Source organism: Squalius cephalus (genome assembly GCF_949319135.1).
Source record: "Squalius cephalus genome assembly, chromosome: 8".
Classification (NCBI taxonomy): domain Eukaryota; kingdom Metazoa; phylum Chordata; class Actinopteri; order Cypriniformes; family Leuciscidae; genus Squalius; species Squalius cephalus.
In genome coordinates this window covers 43,644,726-43,667,216 of record NC_137129.1, presented here as the reverse complement: position 1 = coordinate 43,667,216, position 22,491 = coordinate 43,644,726, and the positions used below count along the sequence as shown (strand labels likewise).

Sequence of the window (22,491 nt, the reverse complement as noted above, 5' to 3'; positions counted from 1 at the left end):
TTCAGCTTCAGCTAGACAAGTCTGGTCACGTCCCTCTCTCTCTACTTCCTCTTTCCCAGCCGGTCCCTCCACAATTACTGCAATAACAACAGATATCTTGCCACTTGTCCAGGGGTGGACTTAGCCCAGTGATTTGGGTCAAAACAGCCAACAGTCAAATGTTGAACTCAAAACACTCTTTTTCTATATACTTTTTTTCTATTCTGTAAAAAAAAAAAAAAAAAAAACTGTAACCTCGTAACCTGTAATACTACATTGCCTTGCCATTACTACATTGTTTAAATTAATACATTTTTATCTAACTGTGATTTTTCTGAAATACATAACTTAGACAGTTTCCTATGATAACAGATCACTCATGCATTTCTGTAAAGCTGGTTTGAAACGATGTGTCTTGTGAAAAGCACTAAACAAATAAACGTGAATTGAATTGAATTGAACAATATAGGCTACACATGGTGTGGTAAGCCCACCATAAATTACACAAATATACATGCTCTGCATCGCGAGTCCGAGCTTATTCTGAACAAGTAATTACTTGACGACCGCTAAAAGTATGTTCTATATAGTATGAGTGTGTGTAGTATGAATATAATCTGGACGTATCCCACTGCATCCGCCATGTTGTCATTATCATGTGACCAGTGTCAGTTACGCCCCTTCAGCTCGATTCACAAATCCTCTCCCGTGACCTCATAGGCAGAGCCGGACAGTAACTGAGTACATTTACTTGAGTACAGTACTTGAGTACAGTTTTGAGGGATCTGTACTTTAATTTTTGGGGAATACTCATGACTTTCCTCAAGGACATTTGAGAGGCAAATATTGTACTCTTTACTCCACTACATTTCTATCCATAACTGTGAGTACCCGTTACTTCTTCTAAAAAAAAAAAAAAATTAGATAAGAGACGAAACCATGGATGAAGACGCAGCAGGTCCATCCCGGGAGCGATATTTTTTTTCCCAGGATGGTAGGGGAAGACTCATGAATATTCATTAAGGAAGTCATCCCTGATTGGTCTTAAAGTCCGCGTGAACCGGAAGTTGCAAACGACTTTTCTCCAGTATTGTGACGTATTTCCCAGTGAAAAGGAATATTGAACAGAGGGCAGGGTTTTACTCTAGCGCTCCTCCTCTCCATCTCTCGCTCATTACAGACTAACGGTTTGACGGGAGTGGTTAAGCGTTTCCCAACCCAAGTCCTCAAACCTACGTCATCAGATAATTCCAGACCGAAAGTAACTTTTCAGACTTTGATTAAAGATTACGACGGCAAACATTTTTTTTCTGTGTTTTAACTTGCACGGATTAATTGTTCACCACAACACTAGTAATATGCGCTAACAAAGTAAATAGGGTCAATTTTGATTTCAGTTGGACTTTAACCCCAGTAACATACTGCATAATAGAACAACATGCAGTTATTCACAACCTGACCATAAGCCCTACTCTTCTGCACAGTGGTAACGATCAAAACATTAACATAATAGAAACTCTTTCAAATGTCAAATATAACTGAACATTAACAGATGTTCCATGTACTCAAAAACACATAAAATAACACTTAATTTCAATATTTACTCTCCATTTTCAGCCATGTGCAAAGCATGCTGGGAACAGCCTCATGTCATAAGGCTAGTCTGTGTTTCTGTCTTGTTTCATGTTTAGCAGCTCCCAGTTATGTTTATTAGTCTTCCCAGGTGCTTCCTATTAGCCACACCCCCTTGTTATCTTGTTTAGCTTGTTTGCCCTTGTATTTAAGCCTGTGTGTCTAGTTCAGTCTTTGTCAATCCTTAATGTTTGTTTGCTGGTTGTTCTGTTCCTGCGCCTTGTTCCCTGAGTCTGAGTTTGTGTAATAAAGGAATACTGCAAATGGATCCTACTTCCTCATCTGCTTCAACCACCTGTGACACCTCAAAACTGTGTATGTTTCCCTAAAATCAAAATTAGGAAAATGTCTCTCTTGGTTTTATTAGTGAAATGTTCTCATTATTTTCTATACAACACTGAACCACAATTTTCTTAATAAAATACACACAATATTTTAAATTTAAATGAAAATTACAAGACCCATGATTCATTTTTTTACAACTCTGGCTCTATAGGGAAGCAACATGAAGGACACAAAGACCAACGTCTGCCAATCAAAAGTAAAGTTTATTACATTCTAAAAGGAAAGGGGACTGTAGAGATGACAGTGTTAAAATGGCTTCCTTCAGGTGACGGGTGAGCGACAGGCAACACAACACAGCTAACACTTCCCACATAACAACATCATCGCACAGAGTGGTTTGATTCAATAAATCTAAGTGGAGATGAACAACTGAACTGATATAGAGACTATCATTCAGTGGGGAAGTGGGAAGTGGACACACACTTGTGGTTTAAAGAGTCTCTGGTGTAATGATAGAGTTCAAACGTCGACATGTTTTAAACTCTGAACAAGACGAATGAAGGAATGAGTTTTCTGCTGGGTTTGAGAGGTCATGTGACTCATTCTAACAGCAGATCTGAGATCAGATTTCACCCGTCATATCACATGATCATGGACCTGTCAGGGAAACAGGCATTCCTTCAAATTAGAAGTATTTCATATGCAATTGATTAAATTAAAAAAAAATCATAAAGTCTTTACAGTCACTGAACACCACACAATATAATGTAAATCTTCCAACAGCTCAATTTGCTCTGAAAGAATGACCAGTAGAGGACAGGAATAACCAGTTAGACTCCAACTTTAGTGGGAAGTCTCATATTTCCATACTTCTATAACACTCACCTGTGTAGAATATACTTTCAGTTTTCATTTTGCTGTGGTTTTACACGTTTGGACACCAGAACAAAAGCCTCATTCAACACTTTTACCATGTAAGTTTTCATGTTTTTAAATATAAACCCAGCCTGTGCAAGTTTGTGTTATGAAACCGATAGTTTTGTCTGTTTGTGGAAAACTAAATCTGCTATAACAAGGAAATGAATCATCGTCGTGTAGTGAGTGTTTCCAGTTGTGCGATTATGATGATTGCAACTGTTTTCTTATTTGTGGGGTTATTAATATAATTATTAGATTACTCTAAATTGATTAATCCGATGAGAGGATAGCAGGAAAAATTATTTTATAAACTGGTGCACCTGAGACCTGCTGTCAGACTCTCTAAAATGGAGAGTGACTCACAGAAAAAATTAGGGCTGGGAAAAAAAATCGATTTGATTTAAAAATATCGATTCATATTTTCAAAAAATCTATTTTTTAAAAAATTTTCTCCCCCTCTTCAGTATAGCGTACAATACATACATTTTGAATTCATCTAATCTTCCTTCAGGGTTTCCGTAGCACGCTCCCTACGGCGCAGCCCTCGATGCTTCACGTCATCATGACTATTGTTAGCATGTTTAATTTCTTAACGGTCCTCCTCGACTACGGCGCGCGTGAGTGAGGGAGAGTGAGTGAGTGAGAGTGTGTGTTCGCGAGTGAGTGTGACTGTGTGTGTGTGTGCGCGCGAGAGTGAGTGTAGGGCCTACACTCACTCTCGCGCACACACACACACACACAGTCACACTCACTCGCATGGCTATGTGAGTGAGCTTGTGTATATGTGCGAGTGAATGAGTGTGTGAGACGGCTCGTGATGACTGGTCGGAAAACAACGTGTAGTCTGACATGTTTCTTGTCCACGACATGACAAGATTTTTAGGAGGCAAAATCGTGTAATCTGACACAGTGACTATCGTAACAGACAAAAAAATCGTGTAATCTGAACCAGGCATCCTTAGGTAACCAGGCAAGAGTTACCTAAGGATTTTTTGTTGTTTTATTAGCTCAATCCAAATACAGTATAAATAATTTGGATGTTTAACAATCTTTGTTGCACGCACAATGACTTTTCAGTTAGAGAAAGGGTTTGCCTTTGCAATTTTGTTTATGTTGATGCACTTTAATTAAATAAAATAAATATATATTTTTAAAATATATTTGCAGTTCGCAGTTATTTTGTTTTAAATGGGGGGAAAAAAATCGAATTGTATCGTAAATCGAGTTTTTTATAAAAAAAAATCACAGATATTAATTTCCAAGTCTGCTGGAAAGCTATGCAGTGCTGTTGCAACCAGCAACACTACACCTACGTACCCTCCTGACCACTGTACTAAATACAGATAAATCTACGATAGCTCATAACAAGGGCGTGGTGAGCTCGTACCATGGGCTTGATGAGCTCGTACCAAGGGCGTGGTCAGCTCGTACCAAGGGCGTGGTGAGCTCGTACCAAGGGCGTGGTGAGCTCGTACCATGGGCTTGATGAGCTCGTACCATGGGCTTGATGAGCTCGTACCATGGGCTTGATGAGCTCGTACCAGGGGCGCGGTGAGCTCTTACCAAGGGCGTGGTGAACTCATACCAAGGGCGTGGTGAACTCGTACCAGGGTGTGGTGAACTCGTACCAAGGGCGTGGTGAGCTCGTACCAAGGGCGTGGTGAGCTCGTACCAGGGGCGCGGTGAGCTCGTACCAAGGGCGTGGTGAGCTCGTACCAAGGGCGTGGTGAGCTCGTACCAGGGGCGTGGTGAGCTCGTACCAAGGGCGTGGTGAGCTCGTACCAAGGGCGTGGTGAGCTCGTACCAAGGGCGTGGTGAACTCGTACCAAGGGCGTGGTGAGCTCGTACCAAGGGCGTGGTGAACTCGTACCAAGGGCGTGGTGAACTCGTACCAAGGGCGTGGTGAGCTCGTACCAGGGGCGCGGTGAGCTCTTACCAAGGGCGTGGTGAACTCATACCAAGGGCGTGGTGAACTCGTACCAAGGGCGTGGTGAACTCGTACCAAGGGCGTGGTGAGCTCGTACCAAGGGCGTGGTGAACTTGTACCAGGGGCGTGGTGAGCTCGTACCAGGGGCGTGGTGAGCTCGTACCAGGGGCGTGGTGAGCTCGTACCAGGGGCGCGGTGAGCTCGTACCAGGGGCGCGGTGAGCTCGTACCAGGGGCGTGGTGAACTCGTACCAAGGGCGTGGTGAACTCGTACCAAGGGCGTGGTGAGCTTGTACCAGGGGCGTGGTGAGCTCGTACCAGGGGCGTGGTGAGCTCGTACCAAGGGCGTGGTGAGCTCGTACCAAGGGCGTGGTGAGCTCGTACCAAGGGCGTGGTGAGCTCGTACCAGGGGCGTGGTGAGCTCGTACCAGGGGCGTGGTGAGCTAGTACCAAGGGCGTGGTGAGCTCGTACCAAGGGCGTGGTGAGCTCGTACCAAGGGCGTGGTGAACTCGTACCAAGGGCGTGGTGAGCTCGTACCAAGGGCGTGGTGAACTCGTACCAAGGGCGTGGTGAACTCGTACCAAGGGCGTGGTGAGCTCGTACCAAGGGCGTGGTGAGCTCGTACCAGGGGCGTGGTGAGCTCGTACCAGGGGCGTGGTGAGCTCGTACCAGGGGCGTGGTGAGCTCGTACCAAGGGCGTGGTGAGCTCGTACCAAGGGCGTGGTGAGCTCGTACCAAGGGCGTGGTGAGCTCGTACCAAGGGCGTGGTGAGCTCGTACCAAGGGCGTGGTGAACTCGTACCAAGGGCGTGGTGAACTCGTACCATGGGCGTGGTGAGCTCGTACCAAGGGCGTGGTGAGCTCGTACCAGGGGCGTGGTGAGCTCGTAGCCAGGGGGTGGTGAGCTGGTACCAGGGGCGTGGTGAGCTCGTACCAGGGGCCTGGTGAGCTCGTACCAGGGGCGTGGTGAGCTCGTACCAAGGGCGTGGTGAGCTCGTACCAAGGGCGTGGTGAGCTCGTACCAAGGGCGTGGTGAGCTCGTACCAAGGGCGTGGTGAACTCGTACCAAGGGCGTGGTGAACTCGTACCAAGGGCGTGGTGAGCTCGTACCAGGGGCGTGGTGAGCTAGTACCAGGGGCGTGGTGAGCTCGTAGCCAGGGGGTGGTGAGCTCGTACCAGGGGCGTGGTGAGCTCGTACCAGGGGCGTGGTGAGCTCGTACCAGGGGCGTGGTGAGCTCGTACCAGGGGCGTGGTGAGCTCGTACCAAGGGCGTGGTGAGCTCGTACCAAGGGCGTGGTGAGCTCGTACCAAGGGCGTGGTGAGCTCGTACCAGGGGCGTGGTGAGCTCGTACCAGGGGCGTGGTGAGCTCGTACCAAGGGCGTGGTGAGCTCGTACCAAGGGCGTGGTGAGCTCGTACCAGGGGCGTGGTGAGCTCATACCAAGGGCGTGGTGAGCTCGTACCAAGGGCGTGGTGAGCTGGAACCTGCTTACGTCACTTGCCACCGCTTACGTCACTTGCCACCGCTTACGTCACTTGCCACCGCAACATCCAGTAGGAAAATTCAACTGCAGTAGCCACCGTTCAACCTTAAGAGGGCAGCACTAAGACGTTTTTACACCATATATTGTCAAATTAAAACACTTTATACCCAAATGTCAAAAAAGTTACTCGAATCAATGAACAGCAATAATGAAGCCTCATTCTTACAGATCATTAACTAAAAAAAGTTGGTTTAGGGTTTAGTTACCCTTTAAACACCCAATCAAATTACATATTTAAATGCCCTGCTAGAGGACAATGGATCGTAAAGTTTCCCTCCAAAGGGAAAACTTCTTATTGGCTCACACACATCCAGAGGAGGAGTATTAACATATACCATGTGTCACTTTTGTGTTGATTTATGACCTCCTTTTATTGATTTATGATACTAGTGATTGACAGGGAATCCTTGTGTCAAAAAACAGGGTCTCTGATTTACAGTGCCAAGCTGTCTGAGATTTGCTTCCTGATTGACATGTGAATATTCACACCTCACCAGTTTTTATGTTTTTATGATATGGTCTTTCCTGGTATGCCTTTTCACACCTACGTCACTACCTACAACATGGATTAAATAAGGTTAGGGGTTGCAGTGTTAGACACAGAAGACATTCTGCATCTTTTCCTGTTACAATGGCTGCTCCGGGAACTCCTAAAACCACTAGAAAGGTTATGTGTATTTCGCCAACAAGAGGACCTGTTGAAAAGAGAGAGGAACTAACTGTTGCACCAAGGAAAAAGCTAAATGTTAGCCTGACAAAGTTTCTTCATGAAGACATAGCTAACGTGAAATGGGATTTCCCATTGTCTGGTAAACGTGTGCTGAGATATGACAAGGTGCTGCGGATTGTGAAACTCTACACTGCTGATGTTGGAGACGAATTTACATGGCAAACTCCATGTCTGATTTTTCAAGACAAAGACTGGTTTCTGTTTTTCAACTACGTTTGGAGAGATTTGAACGACTGTGGTGATGATCCATTATATGTCGCCGAGTGGGATGGATCAACTCCTAACACAAGATTTCGGGTGGTCGTGGACCACAGTAAAAAGCTACCAGACGACCGTGTTTATATTTTTTGCTGTAACGACAAGACAAAGCTCAACGTACATGCGTGGCCTATTCGAGAATCTGAGCATCACACATGCTACGACATGAAATTTCTATTTCAGTGGAGAGATGTTCGTATGCTTGACAATATATTTACAAGCATAAACAAGATGTTTAGATGGTGTGACATGTATGATCGTTACAGTTCAGTAAAGATGCAATTGTTTCACCCTGAGAAGGGCGTTACCAACCCCGAAGACCGCCTCTTAAGCCCACCCACATATTACAGTCATTAAAAACGCGTACGGATCGGTACAATCGCAACATTCATTCACCATGTCTCACGGATCTACACCTGTCTACTGCTACAGCAACACCCCTGAGACTGCCCCAGCGATGCCTGATGACAATGCCACACCGCTGGAACCCCACCCCCAAACATGTGACAACAGTTGGTTGGATAAATTTTGTATGGATCTAGGATATCACAACCTGACCTTCCTTACAACTCCATACGGCAACACCGGAGCAATAGCTGGAGCTGCGGCCTTAGCAGGGATTGACGACACAGACAGTTGTATTCGTTCTGACGGGTTCAAAATCATAAAAGCAACTGTTGTGGTCCTTCTGGAACACGTCATCAACAAAAAGCTGAAAGAAATCTGTTTGGGGTGTGAAGTGGATCACCCCAGTCAGATTAGACATTCCTGTTTGTTTGAACCGGACCCCTATTTCTTTGACGCCTACTTTGAGGAGCTGACACGTAATCTGGTGAGACCGGACCTGAAGCACATCGTTGCTCAAGCATTGAGTCGTTGTGGTTTAAGGGTTCATCCCCAGAGGATTCAGGGGTCAGTGGATGCTATTTTACACGAACTGCGTGACGAGGTTTTCATTGTGGAGAAGCTTCGCGAAGTCAGAGAGAAAGTTGTGGACGGCAGCAGTGAACAAATTGTCTATGACGCTGTGGACAGCTGGAAAGGTATTGTCCAAGTTGACTGTTTGTGACAACACCATGGGGAACACTTGTTTTGCAACTGGACTGGCTAAGTGTCTACTTTAACAACGTATTAGATGTGAGATGACCACCTTAACATTAATGAATGTGCCAATGTATCGGTTACTGTAAACAGATGTGGTGTTGATGCCAAACGTTTTACAAACCTTAAGAAACAAATGTCTTTTGTAAGAAATGTGTCAAATGAATGGTCTGATATGATGCGATTATGTGTTAATGCTGGTGATCCAGTTTGTGTAACCATCAGAAAAGTTTTAGACCTGATGACTGAATGTGGTAGCTTTATTAGAATAGCTGATATATTATGCTTGTGTACATATGTATCGGATCTATGTGTGGACATGTTGACAAGAAACAATCAGACTGATGTATGTGAAATTGTTGAAACACTTGTTGATTACATTCTTGAGAAAAATATTGTGATGTGTATAAAATTTCTACACTACATTGATGCTGTATGATACCTTTTGTATCCTTTTAATGTTTAAGAAATAAAACCCGAACCACTTAAACCAACCATGTTATTATTTTGTGGAGCGTGAAGTGTCAATATGTCAGAAGAAATTAAAAAGATTTATTACACACCTTCTAACCCTGGTTCTTTAGGGGGTAAAAAACATTTAAAAGAAGGTGTTTTAAAAGAGACGGGGCTTCGTTTAACCGATAAAGAAGTTTCAGACTGGCTCGCTGGTGAGGATGCGTATACACTACACAGAAGTGCACCACTAAAATATAAAAGGAATCGGGTTTTTGCCTATGGTGTTGATATGCAGTTCCAAGCCGATCTAGTAGATATGTCTGCATATGCCAAGGTAAATGACAACAATCACTTTCTGTTGACATGCATCGATTTGTTTAGTAAGTACGCATGGACGCGTGCATTAAAAAGAAGTAGAGGTCTCTAAAGGTCTCTAAAGCTTTTGAATCCATACTGAAAGAGGGTCGTGTGCCACAGAAATTACAGACAGATAAAGGAAAGGAGTTTTTTAACAAACACTTTCAAAACGTGACAAAAAAGTACAATATTAACCATTTTGCAACAGACACAGAATTAAAGGCTTGTGTTATTGAGCGGTTTAATAGAACCTTAAAAGGAAGAATGTGGAGATATTTAACAGCTATAAACTCCAAACGTTACATCGACATACTTCAAGACATTACACAAGGATACAATGTAAGCTATCACAGAAGCATCAAGATGAGACCGATTGATGTGGGAAAAGAAAACGAATCTGTGGTGCTACATAACCTATATGGAGATACCAAACCTCGCAATGTTATCCCCATATTTAAGGACCATGGTATCCCTGTTCTTAATTGGCCAGCAAACTCGCCTGACCTTAACCCTATAGAAAATCTATGGGGTATTGTGAAGAGGAAGATGCGATTCGCCCGACCCAACAATGCAGAAGAGCTGAAGGCCCCTATCACAGCAACCAGGGCTCTCATAACACCTGAGCAGTGCCACAGACTGATCGACTCCATGCCACGCCGCATTGCTGCAGTCATTCAGGCAAAAGGAGCCCCAACTAAGTATTGAGTGCTGTACATGCTCATACTTTTCATGTTCATACTTTTCAGTTGGCCAGCATTTCTAAAAATCCTTTTTTTGTATTGGTCTTAAGTAATATTCTAATTTTCTGGGATTTTGATTTCTTGGTTTCATAAGCTGTAAGCTATAATCATCAAAATATAACAAATAAAGGCTTGAAATATCTCAGTTTGCATGTATTGTGTCTATATAATATATAAGTTTCACCTGTTAAGTTGAATTCTTGAAATAAATCAACTTTTTGATGATATTCTAATTTTATGACCAGCACCTGTATGTTAATACTACTCAGAGGGTATGACATCTTCACACTTAGCCTTCACCATACAGATTGGCATGGAGTACTTTCCATAAGATCATCTCTCAATGCAAATCAAACCAGCTATTAGGCTAACTGAAATAAAACCATGCCAATCTCTAGGTATGGTGAAGGCTATGTGATGATGTGGGGCTATTTTAATTCCAGAGGCCAAGGGAACTTTATCAGGATGCATAGTATCCTAAATTTTTTTTTTTTAAATACTTAAAAATAAAAATCTGCCTGCCTCTATGGGAATTTAACATAGGGGTGTCCAAACTTATGCACCCTGTATTTTAAGGAAGAACATTTATTTATTTACGATACATTATTCATTCACAAAGAAAACTGGTGTCCTTAAAGGTTGGATTTTTCCTAATTTTTTTAATTAAGGCATTAAGTTCAGTTTCCAAAAGATGATTTTTTATTCCTCTTTTTAGTCAACTTTAGTATGGGTGTCTAAACTTATGCATAGCACTGTACAACCACTGATGAACATATTCGGTAAAATAAAAATAAAAAACTATACGAGTGTGGATTCGAACCCAGAACCTCTGACACGCTTGGCAAAAGTTCTCCCACAAGACCATTGCAGTAGTTATATAAGTATCAATGCATGTAGTCTCGTGGAAATTCTCGGTACTAACAATATTAGTAGATCTAGAATGACAATTGTACTCAAAATGACCAAATGTACTAATGAAATTTATTTCTGGACATCGTAATGTTATTTTTCCTGAAAATTGTTATTGTACACAAACATGTATTGTATCTGCCCACCCATGTCGATGACATCAGCGCGGGCTAGCCGTCAACACATCGCTGGGCCTCTGGGGCATTCTGTCATACGCGTCACAGTTTGATTGGATGATAAAACATGTTAGTCAAAGTTATGATCAAATGGAAAACGGCAGCTTCAACGGAAGGCTAGCTATACTACTAGTGCTGGTCTAGGGAGCTGCGTTTAGATGACATATGTAAAATCCAGCTCAGACTCACAAAAAATAACCATATTCTTTCTGGAAATATAATTGTAACGTACTGATAGACAGTAATTGAATTTAGACATGTTCAGACACACATTAATTTAATTATAGAAAAAATATATATTTTTCTATTTTGACAGGGCCAGCAGAGAAGGCCCTGCTGGCTCTGATGGCACACCACTGCACTTAGGACAGCACATGAGCATTGGCTCATTTATACTGAAAAGTAAGGGTTTGGTCGGACTCTACACCTGTCAGAGTCAGAATCAGGGGAGAGTGAACGAGTGGGCGGAATGTGCAGATCTGGTGAAACCCTGACAACACCCAAGTGTTTTTTTGCAGCAGCGTGGAAATCAACACTGTAGCTAAAACGTGAAATGGAGTTTAATTTATTAGGGCATTCCTCAAGTGGAATGGATTTGACTGACGGTGATCTGAAGAGTGAACAGAAAAAAGCACTGAATTAGAGTATCAAACTTAGTCTCATTATTTGATACATGAAGTATCCTTACCCCTTTAAAGAAGGGCGTGTTAGAACTAAACTGATGGTTTACTCAAGGCTGTTGATCTGCTGAATTTCAGACAATGCTGTAACTTCTTGCTCTCCTGTATTCTGCCTCAGCTCTATTTCCCTTGGTAAACTGTGTGCATGTATGTGTGTGTATGTTAGAGTAGTTTAAGTGTTTAGACTAGTTAATAAGGTCTTGTTCATGTCACACGTAAAGTTGTCCGTGTCTCAAGCTCATAACTGGAGTCTCTAATCATAGATCTTGACTACTTGCTCTCAGTAGCACTGTACAGTGAGAAAGACATTTCCCTTCCCCGGAGATGAACATTTCTTAGAGTTAATAAACAATTAACACTGAGTGTTCACGGGACAAACAGGTTATTTGATTGTAATATTAATTTTACTACATGAATTCTATTAACTGATCCAAATATTCATAATCAATTATAACAAGTTATGATTATTAATATTTCTTTAGAGCTAATTTGCTACAGTAGTTTGATGTTTCTTTCATGCAGATCTTGCATGGACAGTTTTAAAGTTCAATATTCACATGATAAATCTTTAAGTAACAGTAACAGTGTAAATGTAGAGTTGGCTGTATGACGGTCAGTTATATTGTTTTACCACTAATAAATGTGTTTGTGATGTATAGCCAACTCTTCTGTTGTTTTCTCTTCAGGTTCAGATGGAGTTTTCTGGTGCTGGTATTTTGCTTTGTCTATCATACCGGTCAGTATCATTTTTTTTATAAATTTTAACTTTTCGATTTTCAGTTTCATGTGGAGTTATTCTTACGGTTTCTCTGTCCTGTCACTCAGCCAAGAGACTTTAGTGGACATTTGTGGATTGATCATGTAAATTTCTCTCCATATTACATCATCACACACACACACCATGACATCACTGACTCATCTCTGCAGTTCATTCTAGTTTAATTGTTTTAATAAACACTGTTCAGGAATTCATTGTAAGTGCACAGACACATCAGCTACAGATTTACATTATTGTCATAAAAATGTGAAATGTTAAAGGTGCTGTATGTATTTTTTTTTGTCTGTACTAAAGCATAAAAACACCATATTATGTTTGTAGGTATTTAGCAAACATGCTAAGTTCATATACTTGAAAAAACAATGCTACAGCCATGACAATGAGCCAGATTGACTAAACAGGGCAAATTAATGTGAGAGAGCAATCCCATAAAAGTGTTGATGAGAGTTTAAAGTTCAGCTCGTGATCTACAGATGCAGCAGATCATGTTCATAATGACCAAAGCAATCTACCAAGAGCAGTGCAAATAAGCGTCCGGTTAAAGACCATTATTTACTGCTTTTTTGGGGCGGTAAATAATGATGCAAATCCCAGTAAATTGACGAGCGGAAACCTTAATAAATCACCTTCAATTAATTTAAATACTCTTCTCCCATAAATACTGCGTCCGACTGGAAAACTTCTACAAAGCATTTACAATAAGGTCTTTTTTCAGCACTATTTTTCACTGCGTGTCTTTAGTAAATCCTGACTGTAGTTTTAACGCCAAAAGAGGGTTTGCGCTGGTGCAAGCTGTTAGTAAATCTGGCCCTACATCAGGTGGAAATGTGGCTCTTAAAGGGAACAATTGCACATTACCACTTTTTACAGGAATATTGGAGAAACTCCACCATCAGTTCACAGATATTGTGTGATGAAATATCTGGAGCAAAAGAAATGCTAAAATAACTCTACTAGAATATTTTATAAGGACCTCAGTTACAGAGAATTGTCAAAAACACCAAATGTATTTTTTAGTATTAATACTTTGTATTGAATGAATATTATACTGTATGTATTTGCAGGATTCCTCCCTGTAGGAAACAACTCTACAGTTATACCCGTGACAGGAAAAAAGGGAGGCAACGCCACACTAACATGTGCATTTAAGGGCAATAATATTTCGGAGATTGAATTACTAAAGCAAAAAGAAACCATTGATGTTTGTGAGACTGAAGAATGCAGAGGCCGAGTATTTATAAAAGAAGCATGTGACGTGATCATCAGGAATCTGAGCTTCAGTGATGCTGGGACATACTTTCTGACAGTCTATTACGATGATGATCAGACAGTGCAGGACCCAGAACCTAGTGAATACCATCTTCATATTCAAGGTAAAGTAAAACTGATCAGCATGAGCTTTTGTCAATTGTGACATTTAGTTCCCCGATCCTAAATTGTGCTTTTATAGCCTTGATTGCATGATACCATTAAAATAAAATAACAAATAAAGTCTTTCTGTCTCTCCTCAGATGAGATCTCTGTGAAGAAAGGAGAGCAGCTGAAGTTGCATGTTCTGTTGACCAACGCTTATAAAGTGGAGAGAAACTCTAGTGGAGGCTGGACAGAGGTGTGGACGAGAGGTCACGGGGTCAACAGTGATCGACTGACTGATCATGATGGAAATCTGATCATTAAAGCATTTATAGCCAATGACGCTGGAACATACAGAGTTCGGGACTCTAATAATGAAACCTGGATCACAGTCTCAGTCACAGGTGAGAGAAGATGTTTAGAAATATTATAAAGCATTTGAACAGCTGAGGTTTATTAATCATGATTTGAACAACAAAAATTGATTCTAAACTGTATGATTAACCTTTTAATACTCTCTACAGTATCTAGTCCAGACTCAGACTCAGAGGGAAGTCGGAGGGACACCGAACAACCGAGTAAGTAAACCATGAGGCATTAAGAGCTTTACAGAAACTTTAAGCAGTGATTTAACAACATTTAGAAAATAAAAAGTGCTGTCGTCCTGCAGAAGATCTTTGAGGTTTGATTGGTGCAGTGGGACTGTTTGTGTTGTTCTGGTGGTGTGGATTCTGTTACTACTCAAACCAAGCACTAACCTTTATCTATATCTACCAATATCTATACAGAACCTACCACAGAACCAAAGGGAGATCTGAACAGCACAGGTAACACAACTAGTGACACTGAACAACAAAGCACAACAGGGGGCATTGAGAGGTTTACAATATATTTAAACAGTGAGTTTAAAGTGAAAAAACTCTTTAAAAATAATAATTGTGTTCTCTTCCCACTTTTCCTCCTTCGAGCTGTAGAGACATCTTTGACAGTTGGAGTGTGTTTGGGGGCTCTGGTGCCTCTGGGGATTTTGGTGGCTCTAGTTTTATATAAATTTGATGTCAGGACATGTCAACGTCGACAGAGGCCGAGGCAGAGGCAGAGGCCAACACACGAAGAGGCCGAATTACAGGAAATGAATCCAACTGGAGACCAGGCCCAGGCGAACACTGGTTAGATCCATCAGATCTGCAGAGGATTCGTTCAGCATATTTCTGCAGCTATAGGTGTGAGACACATATCATCTACCATAATATCTTAATTGTTGTTTTAAGGTGTGAGAGGGAATTACGTGATTTTATCAACTCAGATGTCTTTTACACTTATAGTTATTTGAATTTATAGTTCACATCATAGTTTTTATGATGAATTAACTTTACACTGAGGCCTTGTCCACATGGACACGGGTATTTTTATAACTGTGACTTTTTTTATGTGGTTCGGCCGTTCGTCCGCACGGAAACACAGTATCAGGTCAGTGAAACCAAACATTTTTGAAAACCCCTGCCAGGGTGAGGATTTTCAGAAAAGCCGGTTGCAGTGTTGTCGTGTAGACAGTAAAACCGGGTTTTTTGCCTTGCGACGTCAGAGTGTGCACTGTTATCCACTGTGTTTGACGTCAGATTGTGCGTCACTGACTGCTTTGTTGACGATTCTGATTGGCCAACGTGGGTTTACAATTAGGGTTATATCGCCGCCTGCTGGTGTATCATGCTCTTGACCAGGGGCGCGGGAAGATGTTTTAGGTTGGGGGTGCTGAATTTTTTTTTGGGGGGGGGGTGTTGTATTAGGGGTGGGCGATATCTCGATATTTACGATATATCGAGATGTTTTTTAAACTCGATATGGATTTTGACATATCGTATATATCGATATATTGTTTATATTTAATTCTGATTTCGCCACTTTGCTTGTTTGCCTTCTCTGTGCTGTGCTCGCCCCCGCCCTCCTCCGCCCTCCTCCGCCTCCTTGCTTTTGTTCCCCCTCCCCTCGCGTGTTGTCTCATGATTCAACCAAGTCACCCGAGTCCGGTGAGGCACATCAATCTTTCCCCGCCCAGCGAGTGCTTCAAGTGCATCAGAAACAGCGCGCGCGCGCGCGATCAGTTGTTGTTGGTAATTTTTTCTGTAGCGTCGCCTCTCGCCGCATTGCTTTAACGCTTATTTTTGCTTTATCGCTTAACACACTCACACTTAACATGCTCCCCTGTAGAAACGGGCCTGGCAGCTCGCGCCAGACACGGTGAAAGTTTCCTGATTGTGACGGATGGCCGAATTTACATGACACATTATACATTAGCATTAGCCTACCTATTCTGCTATAGATGCAGTGCCAAAAAGAAGAGAAGAGGATAAAGGTGGATAAAGACAGAGGTAAAGTGATGTAATGAATGAACAGTTTATCTAATTGCATAGTAGTAAGATACTGTAATTTAATGTCAGTTATTTTTACCTTAAACTTTATGCTAGCAGTTGTTCTGAGTTCTCCAGAGGCAGTGTTGCCAGATTGGGACGGTGATTTCCAGCCCAAAAGCTCACCAAAACCCGCCCACTACAAGAAAAAAACCGCCCAAAATTTTACTGCCAAAATAATGTGATATAATTTCGTTACCATGTCATTCAAGGTTGATAAGCACAATTTGTATCTCCTTAAAACAAAATAACGATGATAAAATAAAATAAAAATTCCAGGAAAACAGATCAAAACAGGGCAATAATTATTGAGAATTAGCCAATATGACTAAAATGGCAATCAAGAAATTAACCGATGACTTTAACCCTCGGAAGTAGCCTTGCAGAACATAACGCAAAATTTAGCAGTCATAACGGATTCATTGTTGATTCAAACCTTTTTCAGCAGCTGTCAGGGTCGAGTAGAGTGTAAAAGTGGCAGATGTCTGGTTAGGCTAGTGTGCACTTGACCATGGACAGGAGTCGTCCCATATTTGATTTCAATTCAAGTCAACTGTGCTCTCTCCTCTCAGAGATATTCACCATTGAGTCATCTCCCACCACATGTGTACGTTTTTAGAGTTGCTCACTATCTCACTCTTTACTGTAGATACAACTTACTGTATAGTAGTAGGCTATGTCACTTTGGCATTGGCGATCACTTGAATATACAGCTACAACTTATCGCGCTCAATCGCATCTGCCTGCGGATCGCTGATTGGCTAAAAGTGCGTGCTCGTCTGAGATGTCAACACCAAAGCCAGCTGACTCTGCATGGGCGTGCGTGTACAGCAATGTCATGATGACTGATTTTATGGACTACATGCACACTTTAGTTTAGTTTTTAACCAATTAGACATTAAAATGTAGATGTTTGAAAACCGCCGAACTGACCCCAAACCAGCCCAAATTTTGTCCACCCGCCCAAACCCTTTTTTACCCGCACAATCAAATTCAAAGCAGCCCAATTGGGTGGGAACCCACCCAATCTGGCAACACTGTCCAGAGGCCCCAGACAGTGTGATTTTGTTACAATCATGTCAATTTTTAGATGCATTTGTATCACTTTTTTTTTAATTAATGTTTTACTCTACAGTTGTGCAGTTTTTGGGGGATATATGGCATTTTTTTTATTTATTTGCCAAAATTAGTAATGATATTTCTATACAGGTTTATTTAAAATAGTGCAATATGTATTATTTCTTCCTTTATTTTACAGTTAAATTATTATTTTTGTATACAGGGATTTTTTTTTTTTTAAATGTCGCAGAAACACTTTGTTCCTACATGAACTGCCTACCTATTTGCACTTCAATAAAAAAAGACTTTGTGGTATTTGGCATATTTGTTTTTGCAGTAGTTTTTGGGGGGTTATTTTTCCTGTAAAGATATCGAGATATATATCGTATATCGAGATATAGCAAAATATATCGAGATATGTTTTTTGCTCCATATCGCCCAGCCCTATGTTGTATTAATTAAAAAATACGCTTTTGAATAAGAAACAATATCAAGACTATAAAACTCGTCAAAACTCCGCGAATCACAACAAGCGTATCAGTGAGACTCGTTCAAACAGCACACACACTCGAACCTGCACATCACATTTTTTTGACTTTATTGATTCTGTTTTTATTCGTAATGCAAAGGACCGGTCAACGGGACACAAATGGCGCTTTTCCACTGCATGGTACGGTACGGCTCGGTTCGGTACGGCACGCTTTGGCGCTTTTCCACTGCATGGTACGGTACGGCTCGGTTCGGTACGGCACGCTTTGGCGCTTTTCCACTGCATGGTACGGTACGGCTCGGTTCGGTACGGCTCACTTATGGCGCATTTCCACTGCATGGTACGGTACGGTACGGCTCGCTTCGGCTCGTTTTAAATTCGGCTCAGATTAAAGACACATCTCTTTGACCTAGCATTCACATAATACATTATAGACTTCTATAATTTAATGTTAGGCTGCATAGATTAGGTCAGCCGGAACCGGGAACACTTCCCATAAATCCTGATGTACTCGTTACATCATGAGAAGAATGGCATCTATGCTAATTTTAGTGTCTTTGTTTATCCCGAGGTTTTCCCGCAGCCTGCCGGATCCGGGCCGTATCCAGATCTGACGAAGGACCTTCGCCTGGACCCGATGACAACGCAGTGCTGAAGTGTCAACTAGTCTCTCCCTATGGAGGATCCCTTTACCACTCTACAGATAAGGCGTTGTCGGGAAAATTCGTTTCGCGTTCCTACCCCAAAGCAACAAAATAAAATAAAATTCTTTATCAAAATTTATAAGGAAAGACAAGTACTTTGTTTAGGCTTGGCTTGTAGGGAATTCCAAACCTGCGTATTTTCAAACGCACATAACTATAGAACCCATTCTAAATGCGCATGTGAACGCCATGGTGTCGTCTTAGCGGCCCCTAATTTAATAACAAATGATCGTTGCGACGGAAGCAAATCAATCAAAACTAACTTTAGATGGAAAATAACTTAACTCTGCTATAAAGCCAAAACAATCTCTGTTACCCTTAATTATACGCTTATCTCTGTGAAGCTGCTTTGAAACAATCTACGTTGTTGAAAGCGCTATATAAATGAAGATGACTTGACTTGACTTAAATGGTACAACCTCTGTTGAGGTTCCAAGCGTACCGTACCGATACTAAAATGTGACGTGAAAACACTGCAGATCACTGATTGGTCAGACAGAATCCTCACTACCAGCGTCATTGTATTTACAACACGAGACACTCCAGCTAGCCAGTAGACAACAGCCAACGCTGTAGCGCCTGTTTTAAAAGTATTTGCTTAAAAATAAAAAGAGTATAAACTTCAAAAAAAGAAATGGCTGAATCGTGGTCAGTGGACGAGGTGCAGACGTTCCTCTCGTTGGTTGCCGAGGAGTGGATGGGGGAACACGGAATGAAAAATTCGCATTTAATATGATTATGTCATGGCAGTAGAGACGGCAACTACAACGGTCAGTACCACCCACTTTGAAGCGGTACTAACTGCAGTGGAAAAGCAACCGGGCTAAAGCGAACCGTGCCGTACCGAGTCGAGTCGTACCACGCAGTGGAAAAGCGAAGCGAGCCGAACCGTTCTGCACCGTTTCGAACCGTACCGAGCCGTACCATGCAGTGGAAAAGTGCCAAAATTAATCCTTTAAAGCAGGGGTTCCCAACCCCTGCTTTAAAGGATGGGACTTTATGGGACATTTACCAATTTACCAAATGTCGGGCCGCACAAAAAAAATAAATAGTCGGTCCGGAGTACATCAGTCAAAAAATGCGCAATGAAGAAGAAAAAACTTATATAGCCTAAGTCGCACTGGACTAAGTCGCTCGCATTTATTTCAAAAATTTATTTCACAAAAAAACAACAACAAAAAAAACAACAATGTTACAGACGGGACAGTTCTCAGTTACGGACGTGAGCGCTCTGAAACCGGCACTAAAAGACTGCTTTAAAACTTCCACAGAGAGATCAAACAGAAAGCACAAAGCCTGTCTTTAAATTTAATTTCGTTTTGTATTAATTGTATCTTAATTTTAATCAATGTTTTATCAACCAATTGTCTGCATTTAATAAATAAGAAGTATAAATGCGAAGATTGCGATCGAGTCAGCATAGTCAACTTCATCTTTCCAGCCGACACTGACATAAAAAAGAACTGGTTTATTAGTAAACAATTAAAATGTCTCCTGCTATATTTTACATATTCATAATCATTAATTTTGCCGGTTCTTTGTGACAGCATTAAGGTGCTTTTTTTCTTCTTTTTGGAGGCATTTTGTTTGTGTTCAGGCTTTCTCAGTTGTCTTTAGGCGCGATGTTACGAGGACGCTGTAATAAAATTGCGAGTAGGCCTACACATTGGATTCACGTTTATTATTATAAAAATACCCCAGTTTTTATGCCGGTCATATCATTTTATTTTGTTGTATTTATATGCCACACCTTAAAGGTGTGAAAATACTGTCAGATATTAAACCGGTAATATAGCCTAAATTTAGAAATGAACACAAAAAACTGCCTAGTGCTAACCTTACAAAACACTGACAGTGTTTTTTTTTTTTTTTTTTTTTTTGAGCAGCTGCGGATAAATTCTTTCGACGCACACACAATATTACGTAACCCGCTGCTCGTTTGTTTTAAAAACATAATTTAACCTCTTAACCAGCGCCCCTATTTTTGAGAATTTTCTGAAAATGACATACCCAAATACAAATGTCTGTAGCTCTTAAACCTTATGATCCACATTCTTTTTTTTAACTAGACACTTGAAACTTTGTTACACAAGAGTCATTATAACTCAAAGTAGTAGGTCTATAGGAACAGAGTAAAACGAGTTAAAATTTACATGAAAGTGACTCACGATTTCTTTGAATTAATTTAACTTAGGGAAAAAATTATCAGACTTATACTGTATGTTAAGGGCCTGAAAACACCATAAAGATCAAATTGAATGTCTGACCATGTTTAGATTCAAATTTGGGGATGATACTCCCAGAAATGTAGTTTCTGTAAGCTTTTATTCAAGAAAAGTATATGGAATCGTCCTTTGGAGACTCCAAATGGACACCTGGCACCCAACCACTTGACCTAAGGAGTAAACACTACATAGGCCTACTACATACATGTATCTCAATTCAGAACTGTTCTGCCCTGAAACCACACAAGAAAAAAAAACGATTTCAGCACAACATTTGAACATTTGAACAAAATTCCCTTGAACAATTCTAATAGCAAAAACAGTGATTACTCACTACAATATACATTCCAGAAGTGATCGTTTTCCAACTAATGTATAAAATATATAAAAAGAAAATAATAAATGTTTTAGAACATTTCTAATTACAAACGTTTTTTTACTCAAATAAATTGCAATAAACTGATAATTATAATGAATATCCTATTACTTTCTGCTGCTCTTCGTCGCTGCTCCTCTTCATCATCAAAACACCTCCAAATCTCCTCTGTAGTCGACGATCCTTGATAGAGATGCTCAGATATATGCTTTGGAGTAAATCCGTGCATTTATGCAAGCTCCATGTGTCAAAACATTGCGTGCATATGTGTGTTTACACTTACTTACGATGCTAGCTATTAACATATAAATAAAAAAATTTAAATAGCCCACTTAAAGTGTGTATTACAAATAAATGACTAAATGCTAAAAATTACTAAATGTTAATGAACAAACATATGCGTTGCATTTACAATTCTGTGAAAACAGCCCCACTTCCCGCATCCCTGCTCTTGACAGCGTTTGATAGCGTGTTTTTGCATTTTCATGCAGACAGAGATTTCTTTTAAACCGAGCATGTGTGGATGGGATTTTTTTTAAAACGCAGGAGGAAAAACTCCGGTTATAAAAATACCCGTGTCCGTGTGGACTAGGCCTGAGTCTGTCGTCCTTTCCCATGTTAAATATCATAAGAGTTTTTTTTTTCCTTACTGCTGTTGCTTTTGACGACTTAGATGATCAAATGACACAGGGCAAACATGAGGGCTTAAATACACATAATAATGACTAGACAAGGGACACCTGTGAACAATCAAGACAATTAACCAATGACAACATGACACATAAGACAAGGGAACACATGGCAGGATCACATGACTATAGGGAATCACATGACAAAGACATGAGGCTTGTTCTACTTGAACCGGCGCTGCACAGACCGATTGGTTTATCACATCAAAATACCCTGAGAGCGAATAGAGAGCAGATGGCTCCTGAAGCCTTGTTTATACTTTCGCCTGGCTCCTCAGAGCGAGTCTCCGCAGACTGCGCGCGCACCTACCCAAACGGACAAGGCGTTTATACTTGACGAGCTCGCCGTTGTACTATTCTTTGAAACGATAGGGGGCGACTCAAGTAATTGTCCGCTAAACCATCAGGAATCAGCGGTGAGAAGAAAGCTATACAAACGTGACAATGTTTATTTTAGTACACCACCACCAATACCAAAGAATCGTGTAAAACCCAGTAAACCCTGAGATTATTACTTGTGACAATAATGAACAAAATATATGAATATGAGAACGTGTATACAATATAACTAAATTAACGATCTCTTACATATTTTCTAATTTCACTACATTACACAACATTTCATTAAGTTTCGTGAACATTTTTATTAAACATGGACCTTTATGTTCATTAAAAATACTTTTTATGCTATTGTATGCTAATTTTTTAAATGTAAGCAA

The 22,491-nt window shown here is 41.1% G+C and overlaps 1 protein-coding gene across 2 annotated transcripts; it reads left to right on the top strand.

Moving 5' to 3' along the window:
• The first annotated feature begins 2,113 nt into the window (after positions 1 to 2,113).
• On the top strand, positions 2,114 to 20,946 carry LOC307163717 (uncharacterized protein). Of its 2 annotated transcripts, XM_079879926.1 has the most exons (8): positions 2,114 to 2,228; positions 12,377 to 12,426; positions 13,533 to 13,841; positions 13,980 to 14,225; positions 14,346 to 14,399; positions 14,610 to 14,648; positions 14,796 to 15,044; positions 18,362 to 20,946. In XM_079879926.1, exons 1-7 carry the CDS (start codon positions 2,194 to 2,196, stop codon positions 14,993 to 14,995), a joined length of 933 nt encoding a protein of 310 aa, XP_079736052.1. In that variant the 5' UTR covers positions 2,114 to 2,193; the 3' UTR covers positions 14,996 to 15,044; positions 18,362 to 20,946. The 2 variants fall into 2 exon arrangements, with proteins under 2 accessions (XP_079736052.1, XP_079736051.1); XM_079879925.1 differs by lacking the exon at positions 2,114 to 2,228 and having other exon boundaries at positions 12,148 to 12,426; positions 14,790 to 15,044; positions 18,350 to 20,946.
• Positions 20,947 to 22,491: the final 1,545 nt, after the last annotated feature.

What these genes read in the sequence shown, in the direction of transcription:
- LOC307163717 (XM_079879925.1), top strand. Translation starts at nt 12,297, where the DNA reads ATGACGGTCAGTTATATTGTTTTACCACTAATAAATGTGTTTGTGATG. An exon ending in GATCACAGTCTCAGTCACAG is followed by an intron (nt 14,226 to 14,345) that starts GTGAGAGAAGAT and finishes TACTCTCTACAG; the next exon opens with TATCTAGTCCAGACTCAGAC. An exon ending in GAGGGACACCGAACAACCGA is followed by an intron (nt 14,400 to 14,609) that starts GTAAGTAAACCA and finishes ATATCTATACAG; the next exon opens with AACCTACCACAGAACCAAAG.